This window comes from Triturus cristatus, chromosome 10 (assembly GCF_964204655.1).
Source record: "Triturus cristatus chromosome 10, aTriCri1.1, whole genome shotgun sequence".
In the NCBI taxonomy this organism is placed as follows: Eukaryota; Metazoa; Chordata; class Amphibia; order Caudata; family Salamandridae; genus Triturus; species Triturus cristatus.
This window is the reverse complement of record NC_140593.1, coordinates 504105041-504125931: the sequence shown is the minus strand read 5'-3', so window position 1 is coordinate 504125931 and position 20891 is coordinate 504105041. Positions and strand designations below refer to the sequence as shown.

The 20891-nt window shown below is 44.8% G+C and overlaps 1 protein-coding gene across 1 annotated transcript in view; it reads right to left on the bottom strand.

Moving 5' to 3' along the window:
• PTPRN2 (protein tyrosine phosphatase receptor type N2) overlaps positions 1-20891 on the bottom strand; it is a 2166812-nt gene that overhangs the window by 219923 nt on the left and 1925998 nt on the right. The window contains exon 13 of the mRNA XM_085631955.1: positions 18754-18963. Within this exon, the coding sequence (XP_085488081.1) occupies positions 18754-18963 (210 nt within the window). The remainder of the gene's footprint in view (positions 1-18753; positions 18964-20891) is intronic.

Sequence of the window (20891 nt, the reverse complement as noted above, 5' to 3'; positions counted from 1 at the left end):
GTGCTTCATGAATCTCATGGATGAGATGGTGTCCCAGTCTCATGAAACAACAAAAAAACAATGTACCGATGGATTAAAACTATATTTCTTATTTTTGATGATCAGCTAATGCACAAAAGGGGACAGCGTGTGCTTTTCCCTAATTAAGCACTAATGGTCCTCATCCAACATGTTGTACTACCCTTCAACATTGGTGTGCCTTTTCAGTGCCAACATTCCTGTTGAAATGGGCACAGAAACAGAGTCAGACCTTTCTTACAGAGTTGCACTTTATTTGCTGTGTTTGTACAGTCCTTTTGCTGTGTTTTGACTGTTTTCAAGCGCTTGCGTAGGGAAGCCGTGAGCCACAGTGCGGAGAGGAATGTACAGCAAGCAGAAAGATGGAAGCGTTCAAGAACAGACTACTCTATGTGGTTGCCTGCAGTGTTGAGGCTTCAGTACTTCCAGATACTTTGCAAATTCAGCCTTTAGGCAGAGTTCTAAGAACACTGAATGTGAAATGATACATCTTGTGGAGGGATCACTTTTTCCGACTGGCCACCAACAGGCATGTAGTCGTTAGGTTACCTTTGCTGCATTCAATGCAGGAGTGCACATCTGTGAGGACCAACGTACTCCTGTGTGGCAGTAGTCACAATTGTAACATTTATGGACAGTGCGGTGATTCAGCAATGCACATTTGACCCTTTTGTTATCTTAAGAGATAAATGGCAAAAGTAATTCCTAGGTTGCTGAATGTCAAATCCAACCACAAAAAGAAGGACAAGCTGTATTCTGCAACAAAATGCCAGTTATAGAGACAATTATGTCTCAACAAAAATGTTACATGGATTTCTGGAGATGGATGTGTAAGACCATAACCCACCAATGATTTTTTCAGGTTTCCAGAAATTCTTATGGTGTGCTCAGTGTCTGAGTACATATAGTAGCCAATGTCTAAACTGTTGTGAAAGTGCGGGGACATCCCTATCTAATAAAGTGAGTCAGTATCAACATGGAATGTAGGGACACAGTGCATGAAACACTGGCAGATTCCTGCAGGAATGAGCAAAGTTTTAGTTGATGGATGCGATGTAAAAGAAAAGGTTTGAAGGTCTAATCACAGGCAACTGCATGGATTCCTGGCATTTGATTAGTTCTTTCATTTAATTCTAAATAAGTGGCATATGCAAAGGGCTGACATGTCCCAAAACAATATATTATCAAGCTAAATCTGTTCTGTAAACAGCCCACATAACCAAATTTAAAAAAGGCTTCAAGAAACTAGGGCATCCTGCATGGAGTTAAAGCTATCAAAACCCTCAGGAGACAGAAGTGAAAGTCTGCCGCCAACTAATCACAGTCATAACAGCATGATAACATTGTTTTGGGACACCTCAGCCCTTTGTTCATGCTGCTTGTTTGGGATTCAATCCCTGTATTATTGTAAGTAAGCAGTCGACAATGTATTTCAACTTTGACACCTTCTCTTGAAGGTGATCCTGTGTGCTGTTCAGACATAAGGAGCCCGAAACGTCGAGGGATTAACCACCACAATTGCTTATTAATTGAGTTACTTGTGATACCTGTCTTCAAAGAAAAAGAACTCTAATAGACAAATGGGGAGCAAAAGGGTGGTTGCTCTATTTGTCTCAACATCACTTGTTGCTAATAGTGAAATTTCTTTTGTGACCATCGAATAACTAGGGATTGTGTTGGCAATCTGACCCTATATGTAAATCATGATATGTGTGAAGTATTGTTCATCAAAAAGAAACATGACTATATAGCAGCATGCCTTATAATATTATTGTAAAAGACACACAAATAATGGGAGGAATGCAGAACAAATCAAAACATTCACCCCCAGTCAAGAGATCTGGGATAAATCCATTGTTCTTTTGCTCACCATGTCACCTTTGTTTAAACCCAGCCATATGCAAATCAGTCTTGACCCTGTTCCTCATGGAAACAGTCCAGCCCGCACTGCCAAGCCAGGTCCTCCCTGGACCAGAAACAAGCATTCTAGGACCAGTTCCGGGGTTTCACCCCTTATCAGCCAGGCTAGTGTGCATCCAATTGCACAGTGAGCCTGGGACCCAACTGGAATGGCATGGGGAGTAAAAAAATGATGGATTTAGGCCCAGATCTCTGTACTGGGTGAATATCTGACATTGTTCAGCATTCTGTCCATCAATTGTTCGTTTTCCGTTTGTCACCCGAGTGGGACTGGTGTGCCCAGGCGCGGTACTGTGCTCTCCATTCCATTGGAGTCAGAATACCTTGGCTGATGAGGGGTGTTACCCCGAAACCGTTCCCAGGAAGCTTGTTTCTATTCTAGGAGGACCTGACCTGGCTGTTCGGGCTGGCCTGTTCCTATGGGGAACAGGGTCGACTGATTTGAATAGGACTAGGTTTGAAATGGAATAGCATGGCGAGCAACAAAACAATGGATTTAGGCCCAGATTTCTGTACTGGGAGGAATGTCTGACATTGTTCAGCCGTTTGTCCATCAATTGTTCTTTTTGCGTTTGTCTCCCCGCGTGGGACAGGTATGACCAGACGTGGGTCTCTAGCTCTCCATGCCACTGGAGTCAAGCTAGCTTGGCTGATAAGGGGTGTTGCCCTCTAACCGTTCCCAGGATGCTTGTTTTTGGTCCAGGGAGGACCTGGCCTATCAGTTCACGCTGGATTGTTCCCAAGGGGAGCAGGGTCAAGACAGATTTGCATATAGCTAGTTTTGAACTGGAATGGCATTGGGAGCAAAAAACGATGGATTTAGGCCCAGATCTCTGTACTGGGGTGCATATCTGACATTTTTAAGCATTCTGTCCATTAATTTTTTTTTGCGTTTGACAATATTATTGTGACATCTCTACATTCATTATGTATTCATTTATTTTCATTGCATTCGTTTGTATTGAGATTTGATGTTGCCTTACACTAAAATCCTTGTCTAGTAGACTAAAGTCTAAGAAAAAAATGTTTTCCTCCTTTGGGGGCAATTTGTATTGACTGATCATGAATGGGCCATACATTTCACATTCCTGTGCAAAACCCTGTTTGAACAGGGCCTGGAATTACCAGCAGTGTGGTAATTACCGCATCCCTGCAATTTGTATCTGGCAGATTTAATTGGTCCATCCTGATGGAATTTGGTGTGAGGAAAATGGGCATAAAAACGCTGATACAGTGAACATTTGGTGCAGTAGGCAAAACATGGAACATGTTATTCCTCATTAACTGAGAGAAAACTGAATATTGGAGTTTTAGACACCAAATAAATACATAGGCACGCAGTGTCAGTATTTACTGTGTGTAGTAGTAAATACCTCACCCTCATCTGGTCCACTCATTATCGAGGCCAAATTTGCGAGTGAGTCTCCAGGCTCCAGTTTGGAGAGGATGTTAGAAGGTCCACAGCGTGTGAGTATTATGGTGTTGTCCTCAGAGGCCTTGGTGACCTGATCGGAGACGCCATCATTCCTCCGGGTGGGGAGTGGTGTTATATATACTTATACCATTCAGAAGAAGGTAAAAAAGTAGGCTGAACCCATGAAAAAGAACTAATAGGTTGTGAGAGCTTGAGATTGTGAACTATATCCCCATGAAGGCCTTTCTCATTAGTAGAGTGAACTATATTTATTAACACCCCTGCACATATCTGTATAGTGTTGTACACCATAGATTTGTGCAAGCATTCTTTTCTAGACGCATTTGAGACAGAAAAGTGTGTGCGTCAAGGGTAAACACTGCATGATTTATCAGCTTATAAATATTCAACAGTCAAACGCGTGCCCTGCTGTTGCATGCTCATTAGCTAACAGGGGCAGGAATGCCAGAGGCTGAGGCGTGCCTGGCACAGACGGCCACTGCTCCTCCAAAGGCATGGCCAAGTATAAAGAGAACAGGTCTCAGATGGTTAAATCTCATGCCACAATACTACACTGCAAAGCAAATGTCATTTTTTATTTTTGTAACTTTTTTTGCAGTTTCATATAGCGCAAACTCAACCTGAAAGTACTGGAGCGCTTTACATAGCACCAGTTACATTACACAAGGATACATTCATTTTTTGTAGGCACAGGGAGATAAAGTGATATGCCCAGAATCACATGTGCAGAAGATCAACTCAGCATGTCTGCGTGCTTGGACTGACATCCAAGTGTTCTGTGCGTATTACTTATGTCACTCAAAGCTAGTGTGTTATGTACAGGTGGGTGTAAGAACTGGCCCACCATGCTTCAGGCAGCCATCAGGATCAGCTTGCAATCCCTCCTTGACATGATATTTGATAGATATTTGTTTTTTTACTGCTACCTACCTTCTTAAATGTATTCAAGTGAGGAAAAGTATGATATTTTAATTATCCGGAAGGCTTAGTTGTATCATTGTACCCTGTAATTATGCTATATGGTGATGTTATGTTGTTTACATGTGCTTTTATGGTCATTTTTGCAATGTATCGAATAAAGCTTTATGACTGACTGACTGACATGGTCTGAAATATTTTTGCAGAAATGTGCAAGTGGGCTAGTTTACAATTCCAATGCTTGTCAGAGAAGGCTCACGTGGGGGCGAGGGAGTGACTATTGCGTAGGAGGCCAACTGACACAAACAGCAATAGCAAAAGCACAAGCTTAATTTGTGGGCGGTGTTACACAACTTGGGCACCTCTTAGCATCACAGAGAACTGTATGCAGAATACTGAACAAACTACTGATTGTGTGTTTAAAGGGAAGGGGCAGCTGAGAAAGTAGGTTCCCCTAATTTCTAGGTACTCCGCTGTTTAACGAGGGGTGGTACAATAATGTTTATGGTGGTATAAACATGTGTGCTTTGCAACTCCTTGGAAGAACGAGCGTGCGTTCTGGGTTACAGAGAGACTGTGAGTCAAAGATGAGGCCTACCTAACGTCAGTACTGGCTCAGCTACAGTCTGAAAAGCAGTGTTCATTAATAGCATTTAAGTTGCCTAGTATCAGTTAGATTTTCAGATTGCCCGGCTCATTAGGTTCCAAAGCTTAGCATTCCCCCATGTGTAGTCTTGATGCTATAAATGGACAAGTTTAACTACATGCTAACCACAGCTGACAAAAGGTAGTTTGACAACTTTGCTCACTGTGATGGTGATGTAAGAAACTATATCTAATTAATCCTACAGTTCTACGACTGACCTTTGTATCAGTCCATTAAATGGGACCACGCTACAAAATGGTGCCAACTTGTGAATATTCCATCAGGGATTGCCACTAAACAGCAAGATGCGGAAATAGATCAATACATTCTCCTGTATGATAGTGAAGTCTGAACTCTTGCTCATAACCAAGATCTTGTCAGGCCCTAGTGAGAAAAATGCGTCTACTAGTTTGTAAACAGCGTCTTAAGCTCCCCAGAAATACCCCTAATAACGCATGAAGAACTTGGGGGAAAAACACTCCTAAATCCTGTGTATCAAAACACTCAGATTAGTACAGCAAGACCATCGCTTTAAAACCAAAACACCCATGAAATGTATCTGTTATTTAACAATAAACTGAAGCGCTTTATATGAACTGTAGGAAAGTAAACAATGGCGCAACCCATAGAGCAGGTGCTACAACCGTACAGACTTCTTAATGGGTGAGGGACCCACTGAGGAAGGTGGGGAGAGCCAAGCACAAGACCCATTACAGGAACACCCCCATCGCTCCCGCTCCCACCAATGTTAAAGGTGCTTGGACTGACATCCATGTGTTCTGCGCATATTACCTATGTCACTCAACCTTAGTGTGTTATGTAAAGGTGGGTATAAGAACAGGCGTACCGTGTTACACACATATCGGCACTCAATCTACACCAGGAAGAATATCCCGCTGAAAGCATGCTCGGCAGAATGAGCTTTTCGCAAACAACTAAAAACTTGGCTATTTAGGTCTTTGTCTTAGTTCTTAATTCCTGCATCTTGCCCTTCTGCTCGATTCCGGATGGTCTGATTCCAGCGCGAGGACACACCGTTGGTGTAACCAGGCACTCTATAAATCAATCAATAAATCAATCGTTTATTAAGCGCAACTACTCACCCATGAGAGTCTCAAGGCGGGGTGGGGGATGCAGGCTCCAATCTCTCAGGGATGGGGTCTGTCGAAGGGCCAGGTTTGAGGTTTCTTACGAAGGTGGGCAGCTCTGCTGTCTGTCTAAGGTGGAGTGGAAGGGCGTTCTAGGCCTTGGCTGCGAGGAAGGAAAAGGAGCGACCTCCTGTTCTAGTTTTTCTGGTGCGTGGGACCACGGCGTAAGAGAACTGGGCTGATCGTAGGGTTCTCTTGGGCGCGTGGAAGTTGAGTCGGCTGTTCAGGTATACCGGTCCGGAGCCGTCGAGGGCCTTGTGTGCGTGAGTGAGCATCTTGAAGGTGATTCTTGCCTCGATGGGGAACCATTGTAGTGTGTGCAGGTGCTGGGAGATGTGGCAGTGTTTTGGCAGGTTGAGGACCAGTCTTGTGGCGGCGTTCTGGATGTTCTGTAGCTTGCGGGTAAGGTTTTTGTTGATTACGGCGTAGAGTGCGTTGCTGTAGTCTAGTTTGCTGGTGACCAGGGCGTGAGTGACAGTTTTCCTGTGTTCAAGGGGGATCCGTAGGAGTCAGTGTGTGTGGAAGCAGGAGGACGTGACTGAGTTGATCTGGCGGTCCAATGGCATTACATTCATTCATTCATCAAATTAAAACCATATTAAAGTATTGCTTATGTCACTCAAAGCTAGAGTGTTATGCACGGGGGAGTGTAAGACGTGGCCTACCATGCTTCGAGGCAGCCACCAGACTTTGGCCAATAACTCAGGTTCAGGGCCTTTAACAACCGGTATAGCCCTCAGCAGCAGGCTATAAAGCTATAGGCAAGTGGTGGCAAACACAGGGTGAACACCCATGGGCTGAAGACAGACACTGGCAGATCTGGAAAACCGAAGAGACGCGAGATATATATAACAATGCAACGAGTCAAAGATTAAAACCCCCTCTCCTACCCAATGCTCCGAATATGAAGCAACAAGAAGGCCCAAGAACGTGTTTAATAAAGATTATGTGTAAAGAGCACTTGGCAATAATATTTTATTCAGTCATTCAACAAGCTATGGCAATCCGAGTTTATATAATCATACCAATAAAGTGTTACAGTCTTATGTACTGTTCACTGAAATATCGTCGCTGGAGTTGTGTTTTTTGCGCTGGGCATTATGTTTATTCGTTTTCTGCATCTGTATTCCATGGCTATTAATAAATACTCTAAGCTCGCACCCAGGACTCCACAAAGAACTGCCAATGGGGTCGCTATCGCATGTCAAAGAAGGGCAGATACTTCACCTATGGGAGCGGCATGGTGTGAATGTATAAAGGAAGGAGGCATGTTTTGTTTAGATAAGACCACCATTGTTCTCGTGCTATAAACGCCTATGGATACCGAAGGAAGCTGGCGGCGATAGTGACAGCTTGTGGTCGATGCCAGAAGCTTCACCTGCATGCTTATCAGAATGCGGAAGTAGATACCGGAAAAGGGCAGCAAATACCGGAAGCTGGTGTTGGACACCCGAAGCTTTACCTGGACACCGGAATCTGGCAATGGATGCCGGAACCTAGTGGTGAACGTTGGAACTGTACCTGAATACAGGAATAGCCTCTGATATCACAGGGCACAACATACCACAAGATTGATACAGAACGGTTTTAGTAAAAAGTGTGATTCTTTAGCAGATAAAGTTTTTTTCAAGCTTACCTCTCGATTGAATTAAAAAGTGTACTCGAACTGACGTAAAAAAAAACTAGCTGCCGGCTGGAAGCCTTGCGCATTTCGAAGGCAAAAAAACAGGTATGCATTGGAGGCTGTTGGACAACTTTAGAGATGCCTGCCTTCGGCAGACGTTTTTATTTTGGGTGATGGCATTTTGACGTTTTGCTTGTAATTGCCACATTGAAAAGGTGGTGTCCTAAAAGAACATGTGCACGACCCCACTTTGAGCATGCACCTTAATTCTGGCTCAGCTTGTCTGTGAAAATGTAATGGTGAGCTTTGTCGGGTTTGTTGAAATGTATTGCGATTGGACATTGTGTTGTAAAATAAACCTGAAAATAAATAGGCATTCAGCAAATATAATAGCCAGGTCATCATTCCACTGTAAAATTGGACAATTTGAAGATTGCAGAGTTGGGATTCTTTGAACTGACGCACCATAAGGATTTTTTCAATTTTGCCAAAATAAATAACACTGAGCCGGGCGGTAATAGCACGTATTAAGCGCTGAGCGACTATTCCGTATCTAGTGTGTGCACTATATATAAACCATCAACCATCTGATCCTGTTTTTTTGCGCTTTACACAGCACCAGTTACGTTGCATGAGGACACACATTCATTTTGGTTAGGCACGGGATCATTAAGTGATTTGCCCAGAATCACAGGATGTTCAGCGTCCTTGCAGAGACTCGAACCCAGTTCCCCAGATTCGAGGTCGACCGCCGTACCCGTTAGGTCAACTCCTATTATTTGTCAGGTGAATGCACATCACTAATCTCGTGGGGTTTTCTTCCACTTTCCAACTGCCTAATCTGTGTCATGATGTATAGAAGTATCATTATAACCAAAACTTACAGAGATAAACAAAAATCCCAAATCTGAAACACTCCAAATCTCTACAGTTATTGTCTATTCTAGTCGTTCTTGCTTCTATTAAACAAATAAATAAATATACTTCCCGGGCGGATAGGCCACAGCAGCGTTCACTCCTCCCATGTGAATTTCATATTTCCATATACCTTAAAATACGTTTCGTAATCCCCCCCAGCACTTCACCTTATTTAGCAATGCAGGCCGCCCTTTGACAATGGGGTCGCCGTTATGATGGGTTCTGTGTGATAGTGGTTTGCACACAATCTGTTTGTTAACGAGGCGTTGAAGGGGCGCCGTCTTGTGAAAGCAGTGGGCGCGTCTTAAGTTTGCACCGACCCTTGGAGTGTGAAAATAAAGGAGGCCGCGGTTAGGCCTCAGTTCTGGGAGCCCTTTCCGGGGACGCTGGTCCCTGCGCACTGGCTGCACGCCTCGCTGGCTCGCGGTGCGTTTAAGGCACCAGGGAGACGCCATTAAAAGCCGGCTTATAAATGACGGGTGCTGGGAGCGGGCACGTGCTGCTCCGTTTCCTAGGATACCTGCTAAATAGGGCTGGGCTGAGTGTATAAAAGCATCATTGCTCTCAGCTCACTGAACAGTCCCGAGGAGGGAGCGGGCGCAGCCACAGGTGACGGACTGTGAGCCGGGACCTAAGCAGGCTCTGGGGGGTGGAAGCTAACCCCATATTCAGAGAGGAAGGGCTGTGCTGCCTTCAGGGGGCACGTTAGTTAAGCGTTTTTGGATGCTCGCTGAGGTGTAGCTGCACCAAGATCGCTAAAACGTATTTCAACCATCAAGACTTTTGGGAACGGAGCTATGACTGGAAAACACGCCAGCTCTATTGATACCACTCCATTTATTAGTTTTTGTGGGTTGGTTCATTTCTCCCTACTATTTTTTTTCTAGATGTTCCTTTTTCTTTCTTTAATTTATTTTTACCTTCCGCCCGTCCTGTCTCCCTCACTGTACTCGCCCTTCCCTTCTTTCCTTAGATATTATTCTTGTCCTCGGTTCTTATTATGACAGTTTTCTTTTTTTAAATATTTTTCGGTGGGTTTTTTATTCCATTATTTATTATTTGTATATTTCCCTATTGTATCTTTCTTTCATTGTGTCTTTTCCTTCAGCTTTGCATGTTGTAGCTCTCTTCCCGTCCCACAACATATATAAATTCATACATTTTTTTGTGTGTGTTTCTTACTGTAGCATGTTATGCATTCGTTTTTATCGTACTTTTGCATGAACTTCTTTATCTTCGATGGTCAATTTTCTTGTACAAAGTTCCAGAAGTAAATATGCGCATAGAAAAACAAGTACAGTAGTTAAAAAAAGAAATTGTTCATTTTCCATAATTATGCTTTAAAAATAGATGTCATGTATATTGATATCTAAATAGTATTGTCATAAAAAACGATGTCAATTCTTTGCTGATAATCTGAATACCATATTTTTCATTCTGCCCTATTTCATCATGTCTTTCTTCATATTGCCTATTGGTTGATTTATTTTTACGTTATTTTCTTTGTATATTTCTTTGGTCAAATGTGTGTATTGCTATCTTTGTTTCAGTGGCACACACTTCAGTATCAGAATTGCGTCACTCCATGTCACTGTTGCATTTCTGGAAATCCGAATTACATTCTTGGATGGCAGTTGCACTGCTTTGGGTATTCGTACTTCGTCATTGCATGGCAGCGGTGCAGCTCTAGAAAAGCCTGCTTACGCCACTGGACGTTGGCGGGAAAGCTCTGTATTTCAGGTCTACATCACCGGAAGTCCGTGTTGCAGCTCGCGATCCGTCATTGGATGCCAGTGGTACCGCTCTGGATATCTGCAGCTCGTCCCTGGATGTCGGTGGCACATCTCTAGATTCCCGTGCTACATGGCGGGATGTCAGTGGTATATAGCCTAGGTGAAGGTATCTGGAAGTCAGAGGTACCCATCTTTGGTTATCCGCGCTAAATCCGCGGATTCCAGAGGTACAGCCCTGCCCTAAACCCTTGGATAGAGTAGTAAGTCCAGGGGGGCAGTGGCCCACGTCTGAATATCCGTGGACCACCGTTTGCAACAAGAAATACACACCCGAACACCGGTGGCACTCCACCCGCCCACATGTCCTGGTCCCATATGCTCCGTCTCCCCAGCTATAAGTAAAGCCCGCTAATGGTCATGGGTGGGGCAGTGGGCTCCGCAATTAGCGGCTGGATGTGCCGAAGTCGCCGGTGCCTCGGTGGTTTTCAAGATGTCACCCTACTCAGGTGACCCCGCGCCCCCAAGGACTAACTCAGCATGGCGAAAGAAAACGACCAGGAGCTTAGTGGCCAAATGCCCGCCCGGGAGACAAACAACCGAAGGGGCTGAGCCTGCTTTGGGTACAGGAGGCTGACCCTGCCCTGCAAACACGATCAAAGCCCCGCACAGGCCAAAGCGACGCTTACACTGAGACCAGAGGGGCAGCAGCAAAGTTCCCCACATTACTGATGAGCGAGGCAAATGGCGCTGCTTTGAAACAGGGCGCTTCGCAAACCTGCACCTGGTCACCACTGAGCAATGGTTTGTTTTCATGGGCAGACTAAACAAATCGAAAAAGAGCCAAAACAGGGCAGTCTAACCTTTAGGGCCTGTTTTCTCTTTATCGCACACCCAGGCTCGATGTTTACAGAAGTGGCGGACTGACGCTGCGCGTGGTCTTATTAGGAGTGATAGGTCGCTATGTTTCAAAGTGGGCGGCGTGAGATACATACAATCTATGGGTTACCAGTGGCTACTCCGAAACACAGCCCTGCGCACCAGGCACACACGTTTACATTAAAAGCATTTCCAGTCAGTGCTTAATGTGTGCCGGTGGTTGCATGGGCCCTGACACTCGTTTATTGAGGGACCGTTGCTTCATTTTCACCCTGAATGAAAGAGGAAGAGAAAGATAAAATGGGAAAAGGGGATTAGACAGAACACGCACGAGTGAGATAAAGAGACCGGAAGTGCATGAGTGGTATTCAGCAACCTCAGCATCAGGCAGTCTACTCTATGCAAGTACAACTGTTAGACCTCAGATAAGCCACGCTTGACTGCGAAAAAGAAAGTCACACAAATGCGACATCGAAACGTGACAGAATATGAAGCTGCGCTCTGGGTTCTTTTCACTTCCCAGAAAGTCTAAAGTTATAGAACCGTGAAGTCGTTTGATGCAAAAAGAAGATCCTCTGAATGGCTAAGAAAGTCCCCGCCTACGCTCCTTACTCCGCACCCTATTGTGCGGGCGCACATCCCGCGAGCGCCTCGAATGGCTGCCTCTGCATAGGGAGTCGATGTCTTCCCGCCAAGAGTGTGAATGGCTGTGGAGAGGCCGCTGGTCAGCGAGCCGGCAGGCTCCATACGCCTCTCAGGAAGGGTGCTTTGAGGGACAAATGATGCGCTCACTCCATGAACCTGCCTGCTGGACAATGGCCAGTTCCTGCTCCGTTGGTTTTTTGAACGCCTCTCTTCAAGAATGCACCTCACGTTTATGGTGAAAATGTTGGCACACCATGCATTTAAGAAGGATGAACTGTGGAGTAATTGTTCTGAGCGGGGGTTCCCCCTGCCTACTCCAAAGATTCTGGCATCTGAGAGGCCCTGCTTGTGTGTGGCTCTGGTAGGAGGTGCACAGCCAACCCTCACTGTTTAGAAGGCGACCTCATCCGTGCAACAAAACATATTATTTGTCTTTTCTTATTTCTTTTTCTGTAGAAATGCTACTCTCTTCGAAATCCTCTTATGGAAACTCTACTCTGTGTTTTGTTTTTGGCAATTAATTGTTCAGGCATGCCTAAGTACCAATGGAAGTCGGCACCGGGGTAAAATCAGCTTGGAACTGCGGGGTTAGCCGTCGCACTTCCGATGACGTCATCACTTGTTTCGCAACGGACTGGCGACAAGCAGGGAGACTGATGGAGTTCAATGGTCGCAGGCAGGGGACTCTCCACTGAGTGGATAAACACAACCAAAACACACTAATATAGCACCCCTTAGGTTGTGAAAATACAACGTGGGGTTCACGAACAGCAAACACCCCATTTCCGGGAGGAATGTACTAATTAGCATAGAAAGAGGATGATGGCACTGTGCAGGCTCAGAGGCGCAGTAATGTCGGAGTTATGTTTTCAGCAATTATACAAAAATACTGACCCACAGTTAAAAAAGGCTGAATTGTATTTCTTATGTTATTATTATTGTCTGAAAAGGACACATTGCATTGTGCTTCGGAGAGAAATGGAAGCGCGGTGTTATTTAGTGAGCGGCAGGTTACAGGGATTTTTTATTAAACAACCATCGCTCATTATAAAATCAATATCGTCTCAGCCACCCTGCCCCCAGGAGGAATGCCAAAAGGTCATTTCGAGAAATTCAAACAATTTTCCTGCTGGAAGGGCACGATTTTAATTACAGATACTATTAATTAGAGCTGTCTCGGAGAAGATGCTTGTGCTGTTAATTATCACAAATGAAGTTCCAAATGAGAGTTTTTGAATGCGGGGCTGTTGTTGTTTCTTAATCAGCCATGATCTCTCGTTTACATTTTTTTCCTGAGTGCGGGAGTGTGCATGAATTAGAGAAGATGCGACTCCTTAAAGAGACACGCCAGGAATATATTGAGGGAGCGTCTGCGAACGGTAATAATGTGGCACTGGTGTAACCACAACACGATCTAAATTTCAATTCAGCAAAACAAATTCACACTTCAAACTGCACACCGAACCGAATTAATACATTATTTTGTATTTAGTGCTCCATGCTACACTTTTGCCGTTTCTAGGAGCTCTAATTACCAAGCGTTGCTACCCTCTTTCACTTTCATGCCCTCGGACGGATAGAAAGTAAAGTTTATTAATCATGATTAAGTACATTAAAACCATTAGATGATATAAAACACAGTATTAGTCAATACACAATCAGTTAAAAGAACAAGCACATGATAAAACAAAGGTCACTTCAGTAAATGTCCTGATAAGTTCACATATACACAGGGTAAAGCTATAGGGTGTGAGATCTTCGATAATTAGCCTGCCTAGGCAGGATTCGAGCTCGAGCCCTGCATATCACCGCAGACGCCAATGGCGAGCGTCTAACATAGGCCCTCCAGACCACCCCCTCCCCACAAACACATACAATTTCCCCTATAAATTGCTCCGAGCTACCTGAACAATAGTTTTTTTTTAATTACGCTTGTCTTCTCCACGCTTTTCGTTGGCAGTGCAATGATGAAAAAGCTCACCGTCCTTGTGCATCACTTTGTAACGGTTTACCCCAGTGACCCGTTCTACTTGCTGGGCACATAGATTTTTTTTTCAAACAAAATCAAAGTAGTATACTTGATACACTTCTGTTGTGAAGCAAATTACGCCATGTGTTTTTCAGCCATAATATACCATCAGTTTACACTCAAACGCTAATTGAACAGTACTACCATGAAAAGAGCTGCGCTGCTGTTACTTAAAAAAGGATCGTTTCAGAATAAATGTTTCTGCACAAAAAAAACAATTTTAAATGCCATTGTTCGAAAGCAGCCACGAAAGGATGTATTCCAAAACAGTTTCTAAAAATGATTAAAGGCAAAAAATATAGAGTATAAACATACAAATAGATATAGACATCTGTCGACATTGAGCCGTAAATATCCCAAAATTAAAATAGCAAATTGGAAGCTGCCCGCAAAGGATAGTGGTAGGCGAGAAGTTGAGCATCTCCCGTAAACTACACGGAAAACCCAGACTCTGCTAGACAAGACTAACAAAAGTATACCTTTCCTTCATCGCTTAGCAAAGTTGTGCTCTCACAAACCACTTCAAGGGGACGCCAGGCAAGCAGCATTTCTGCGAAATGTGAAGGGCTCGTGCGAAGGGGGGCTTCACAGTATGAACTTGTTCAGAGATGGGCAACTACACTCCCCCAAATGCACACACAGTCATACACCGCGTGCTCTCGGGAGATGTTAACAAATAAAGGAACACACCGCCATGGGTGCATACTTCAGTGAAATGGAAAACGCCCATAATGGAGGTTCCACAATATGGAGCGGCTAAAGGGAGGCTTCCACCCGTGCAGCACTTCAGTGAAGTGTGGAAAGCGCATTTAAAGGGAGGCCTCCGAATATGGAGCTGTTGACAAGCACATACAGCTCACTTCAGTTGGGTGTAAACAAATAACGGATTGGGCCGCCAAGCAAGCATCTCCATAAAATGGAGGCTTTACAACACGGAGGTGTTTACAAACACCCTGTGCCCCTCACAGACCTCTCCAATGTGGTGTAAACAAAGGAGCTGGCCTCCGCACGTGCAGAACTCATTGAAATGTGGAGGGGGCTCTTAAGGGAGGTTTCTAACATGGAGTTGTTTACAAACACCTAACAGCTCTCTCCACAGCACCGTGTGCTCTCCTAGACCACTTCAGTTGGGTGTAAACAAAAGAGCAGGCCTCCACACATGCAGTGAGGGCTTTAGGGAGCACAGCTAAAGGGAGGCTTCCAAATATGGAGCTGTTTGCAAATATACACAGCTCACCGCCACTTCAGCTTGGTGTAAACAAAGGAGCAGGCCGCCGCGCGTGCACTGCTTGCATGAAATGTGGGGGGTCCCGGGAAAGGACGCTCAAGAACAAGGAGTTGTTTCGGGATGGATACGTACAGCTCCATCAATGGAGTCAGTGCGCCCCGCCCCCTCTCCTCACAGGCACCAAAGCAGCAGGCCCTCACACACGCCCTACTTCCATCATATGTGGGGAGCTCCCATGAAGGCAGGCCTCAGAGCACGGAGCTGTTTATGGCTGGACTCCTACATCTCCCCAAGATGCACATCTTCTACAGATCACTTCAAGGAAGTGTTAACAAATGAAGGAACAGGCCCCCACGCATGCAGTAGTTCCATGAAACGTGGGGCGCTCCCACAAGGAGGATTCATAATATAGCGCGGCCTATAAACACACTGCTCCACCACACACCCATTGTGTCCAGGTCCCCGCCCCTAACAGTTGGCCTGATAATTTTGAAACAGGGATTGCAGCTGTTTCCAAAACAGAGGTTTCACGTTTTATTGCAAATTATTTCTGAATTTAGGTGAGGGGTGACAGAAGATGTCAATAGGTGACGACCCTTCAGTGCAAGCCCCCCCCCCACCCCCCCCCCCCCACATTTAAGGAGGATGAAAATCGCCAGTTTGGAACAGTTACCCAGGGCCACAGTACTGAACACATCAGAGCGTTTGGCAGGGAAAACGTGTTTACAACACGAATCTGGTCTTCTCGGGGTTCTAAAGCTTACACTGCACACGTGTCTGAGGACAAAAAGCTTTCCACCACAAGAGCTGTGGCGGTTGAGTGTAAGGCGCTTCAGTTAGCTCTAGCCTGGGGCACCTCAAGGCGCTGGGGATGGGAATTTACTCTTTTACTTAGAGAGTTGAGTGGACTATGCCAACCCATAATTATGCAAGTTTAGTCAGTACAAAGCAACATTGTGTTCATTTGGGGATGAAAATTTTAGTTTTGTAGACACAATTCTGCTGGAATCAGCTTATCGGCCTCAAAAGGATGAAAGGTCCAGTCTGTCATGCTGGACTCTCACCTCGTGACATGCTGGTTACATGCAGATCTCAGCACCAGCTCAAATCAGTGAAACGTCAGATAACTGTTTTAGCACAATACATGGCAGACGTATCAGCTGTATTCAAGGCTTGGAAAAACATAGATCAAAACTCAAACCTGGGCTGTATTCAAGGCTTGGACCAACACAGATCAAAACTCAGACCTGGGCTGTTTTCAAGGCTTGGAAAAACACAGATCAAAACTCAAACCTGGGCTGTATTCAAGGCTTGGACCAACACAGATCAAAACTCAGACCTGGGCTGTTTTCAAGGCTTGGAGAAACACAGATCAAAACTCAAACCTGGGCTGTATTCAAGGCTTGGACCAACACAGATCAAAACTCAGACCTGGGCTGTATTCAAGACTTGGACCAACACAGATCAAAACTCAGACCTGGGCTGTATCCGAGGCTTGGACCAACATCAATCAAAACTCAGATCTGGGCTGCATTCAAGGCTTGGACAAACACAGATCAAAACTCAAACCTGGGCTGTATTCAAGGCTTGGACCAACACAGATCAAAACTCAGACCTGAGCTGTATACAAGAATTGAACCAACACAGATCAAAACTCAGACCCGGTCTGTACTCAATAATTGAACCAACACAGATCAAAACTCAGACCTGGGCTGTATTCAAAGGTTTGGACCAACACAGATCAAAACTCAGACCTGGGCTGTATTCAAGACTTGGACCAACACAGATCAAAACTCAGACCTGGGCTGTATCCGAGGCTTGGACCAACATCAATCAAAACTCAGATCTGGGCTGCATTCAAGGCTTGGACAAACACAGATCAAAACTCAGACCTGGGCTGTATTCAAGGCTTGGACCAACATCAATCAAAACTCAGATCTGGGCTGCATTCAAGGCTTGGACCAACACAGATCAAAACTCAGACCTGAGCTGTATACAAGAATTGAACCAACACAGATCAAAACTCAGACCCGGTCTGTACTCAATAATTGAACCAAAACAGATCAAAACTCAGACCCGGTCTGTACTCAATAATTGAACCAACACAGATCAAAACTCAAACCTGGGCTGTATTCAAGGCTTGGACCAACACAGATCAAAACTCAGACCTGGGCTGTATTCAAGACTTGGACCAACACAGATCAAAACTCAGACCTGGGCTGTATCCGAGGCTTGGACCAACATCAATCAAAACTCAGATCTGGGCTGCATTCAAGGCTTGGACAAACACAGATCAAAACTCAAACCTGGGCTGTATTCAAGGCTTGGACCAACACAGATCAAAACTCAGACCTGAGCTGTATACAAGAATTGAACCAACACAGATCAAAACTCAGACCCGGTCTGTACTCAATAATTGAACCAACACAGATCAAAACTCAGACCTGGGCTGTATTCAAAGGTTTGGACCAACACAGATCAAAACTCAGACCTGGGCTGTATTCAAGGCTTGGACCAACACAGATCAAAACTCAGACCTGGGCTGTATTCGAGGCTTGGACCAACACAGATCAAAAGATCAGCCCTGGCGTTATTCAAGAATTGGACCAACACAGATCTAAACTCAGACCTGGACTGTATTCAAGAATTGGACTAACGCCGATTAAAACACAGATGAAAACGCAGACCTGGGCAGTATTCAAGGCTAAAACCATCACAGATCAAAATTCCTACCTGGGCTGTATTCAAGGCTTGGACCAACACAGATCAAAACTCAGACCTGGGCTGTACTCAATAATTGAACCAACACAGATCAAAACTCAGACCTGGGCTGTATTCAAGGCTTGGACCAACACAGATCAAAACTCAGACCTGGGCTGTATTCGAGGCTTGGACCAACACAGATCAAAACTCATACCTGGGCTGTATTCAAGGCTTGGACCAACACTGATCAAAACTCAGACCTGGGCTGTATTCAAGACTTGGACCAACACAGATCAAAACTCAGACCTGGTCTGTACTCAAGAATTGAACCAACACAGATCAAAACTCAGACCTGGGCTGTATTCAAGGCTTGGACCAACACAGATCAAAACTCAGACCTGGGCTGTATCCGAGGCTTGGACCAACATCAATCAAAACTCAGACCTGGGCTGTATTCAAGGCTTGGACCAACACAGATCAAAACTCAGACCTGGGCTGTATTCGAGGCTTGGACCAACACAGATCAAAACTCATACCTGGGCTGTATTCGAGGCTTGGACCAACACAGATCAAAACTCAGACCTGGGCTGTATTCAAGACTTGGACCAACACAGATCAACACTCAGACCTGGGCTGTATCCGAGGCTTGGACCAACATCAATCAAAACTCAGATCTGGGCTGTATTCAAGGCTTGGACCAACACAGATCAAAACTCAGACCTGGGCTGTATTTAAGGCTTGGACCAACACAGATCAAATCGTGTTTCCTCGGTTCAACAGTTAAAAACGCAGTGAGCTTGTCAGCAATCTGCGTCACACACATGCACATACACTGTCCTGCCATGGCGTGGGTGTTAGGAAGCGCTGGTTATGTTGCTACTTTACCCACACAGCCCCAGTCTCCCCTCTTACCTGGTAGGCTGCGCTGACATCCGCGCTGGCATCTGTGCCCAGGGAGGACAGCTTCTCCTTGAGCTTGTGATGAGAACGGTGGCGCAGGCAGTAGATGACCCCTGATCCCGTGAGGACGCCGATTATGCAGGCGATGGAGAGCAGCGTGAGGAAGAAGAACTTGGTGGAGTCCTCCTCTGAGTGGCGAGGCAGGAATTGCAGCTTGCTTTTCTGTGGGGACCAAAAGAGAACAGGCTTTTAGAGGGAGATGTGAACAGAACCAGGAAAAGGCTAGATGGGGAAGGAGGTAGAAGAGACAGGCGACGACCCATCCTCCCATGCTGTCTTAATACGTGGAATATCACAACGAAAAATAGGAGCGTCACATGGAATTGGTTCAATTTTGTTCACTGTGCGTTATTAAGCATTTTAGACCAGTCACATTGGGAAATACTGGCTTCCAGACAGTATCGTAGCAGGGATGCCATGAGCCCAGGAGCAAGCAAGAGACATTGCCCCTTTAACTACTGCAGGTGTATTTCATTTCATTTATTAGATAGTTCGAAACATTTTGTTTCATCATCAAAAAATCCAAGCATAAAAACATTATAAATCAAGTACAAGCAATAAATAGCTAATCACGTTTTGAAATCTAAATTCATGAAATAAAAAGTCGCTTCATTAGTTAAAAGTCAAGTTAAAAACATGCGAGAAGCACGTGGTTCCATAAAATAGTTGCCACGGTACATCCAAATGCCCTGGCTATGTACAGAAATGCGAACAACCACCACCAGTTAAAGTCAGCTAAAGACATTTGACCATAATTTCATAGAATGTCGAACATTTGCATCTGATTAGCCAAGCTCTCTGGTGAAATTTGGAAACAACCACAATCGAAGGGGTTTCACTTTTGCATACCCTGTATGCTTCTCCTTTAGTGGGTAGGTTCAATATACTTCACAACTGGCACATTCCATTTGAACCTGGGTTTTGCATAAAGGGGGCAGAAAAACCAAAGATGATCCTTGCTTTCCCGTAGGTTTGTGCAATAAAAACAATATTTAGATCCCTGGTTCATCTTTCTCCAACTAGCGGTAAAGGCTGCTAAAGGAAGTGACCCATACCTAAATTGGAGATAAAGGGATCGAGCCCAAACAGGTTGGATAAAATCCAGGAATTCCTCAGCCTTGCACACTGATTTTAGGAGGAGAAAGGCACTTGTTAAACTCCCTTCTGAGGCTTAGGATAAGTGATCCCGGCATCTATTGGCCTTCTCTTCCATCATCTTTTTAACTAGGGCTGCATCCCCTCTCTTGATGAATTGTGGCTCACTCCAGAATGCACCCAGACCCTAATCACTCCAACCCTTCTTAAGTGTCCCTAGACATTTGACCCCCCCTTACCCACCCCCCACCATTGGCAGAGATGACATCTTGCACGCCCTCTCTTAAGAAACACAAGTCATCAGGGCTGGAGCATTAAAATACGATAAGTATCAGGGGTTGGTGGACTCTTCCACCATTGGCAGAGATGACATCTTGCACGCCCTCTCTTAAGAAACACAAGTCATCAGGGCTGGAGCATTAAAATACGGTAAGTATCAGGGGTTGGTGGACTCTTCGCTAAACACATGCCATTTAGAACAGGGATCCTTATATGGATACATTCAAATGGTATTACTACAGTGCAGAGGTGGAAATCTATGTAATTACAAAACTACAACCCAACGCCAGATTTCAAATAAGACCTGTGTTACCCACATGAAACAACTTGCCTCACAAGGCCTTTGCAACGGAATTCGTTCTCATTGTATTTCTTCACCTCAGGTTCTGGTTACAGACCTTTGTTTATATATTGCACACATAAAAAAAAACACTCTGCAAAAACCAAGTAGATACAGCCACCAAAAGTAACATGCTAGTTTCACCACAGAAGAGACATGAGTCTCTTGAGCAATGAGTCTACACCCTATGCGTCTTGAAGTCTCTCTATTCAACAATGGTAACAAATAGCATTTTTCCACTAGACACATCTGTGTCACGGTCATGGAACATGATATACGTGTTTGGCAGCTTTTATTTCACAGATAAGAGTCGTTTCAAAAGTCATACTTCACAGGGATGATTTCATACTTGTGAAATATTTCCCCTTTACGAAAA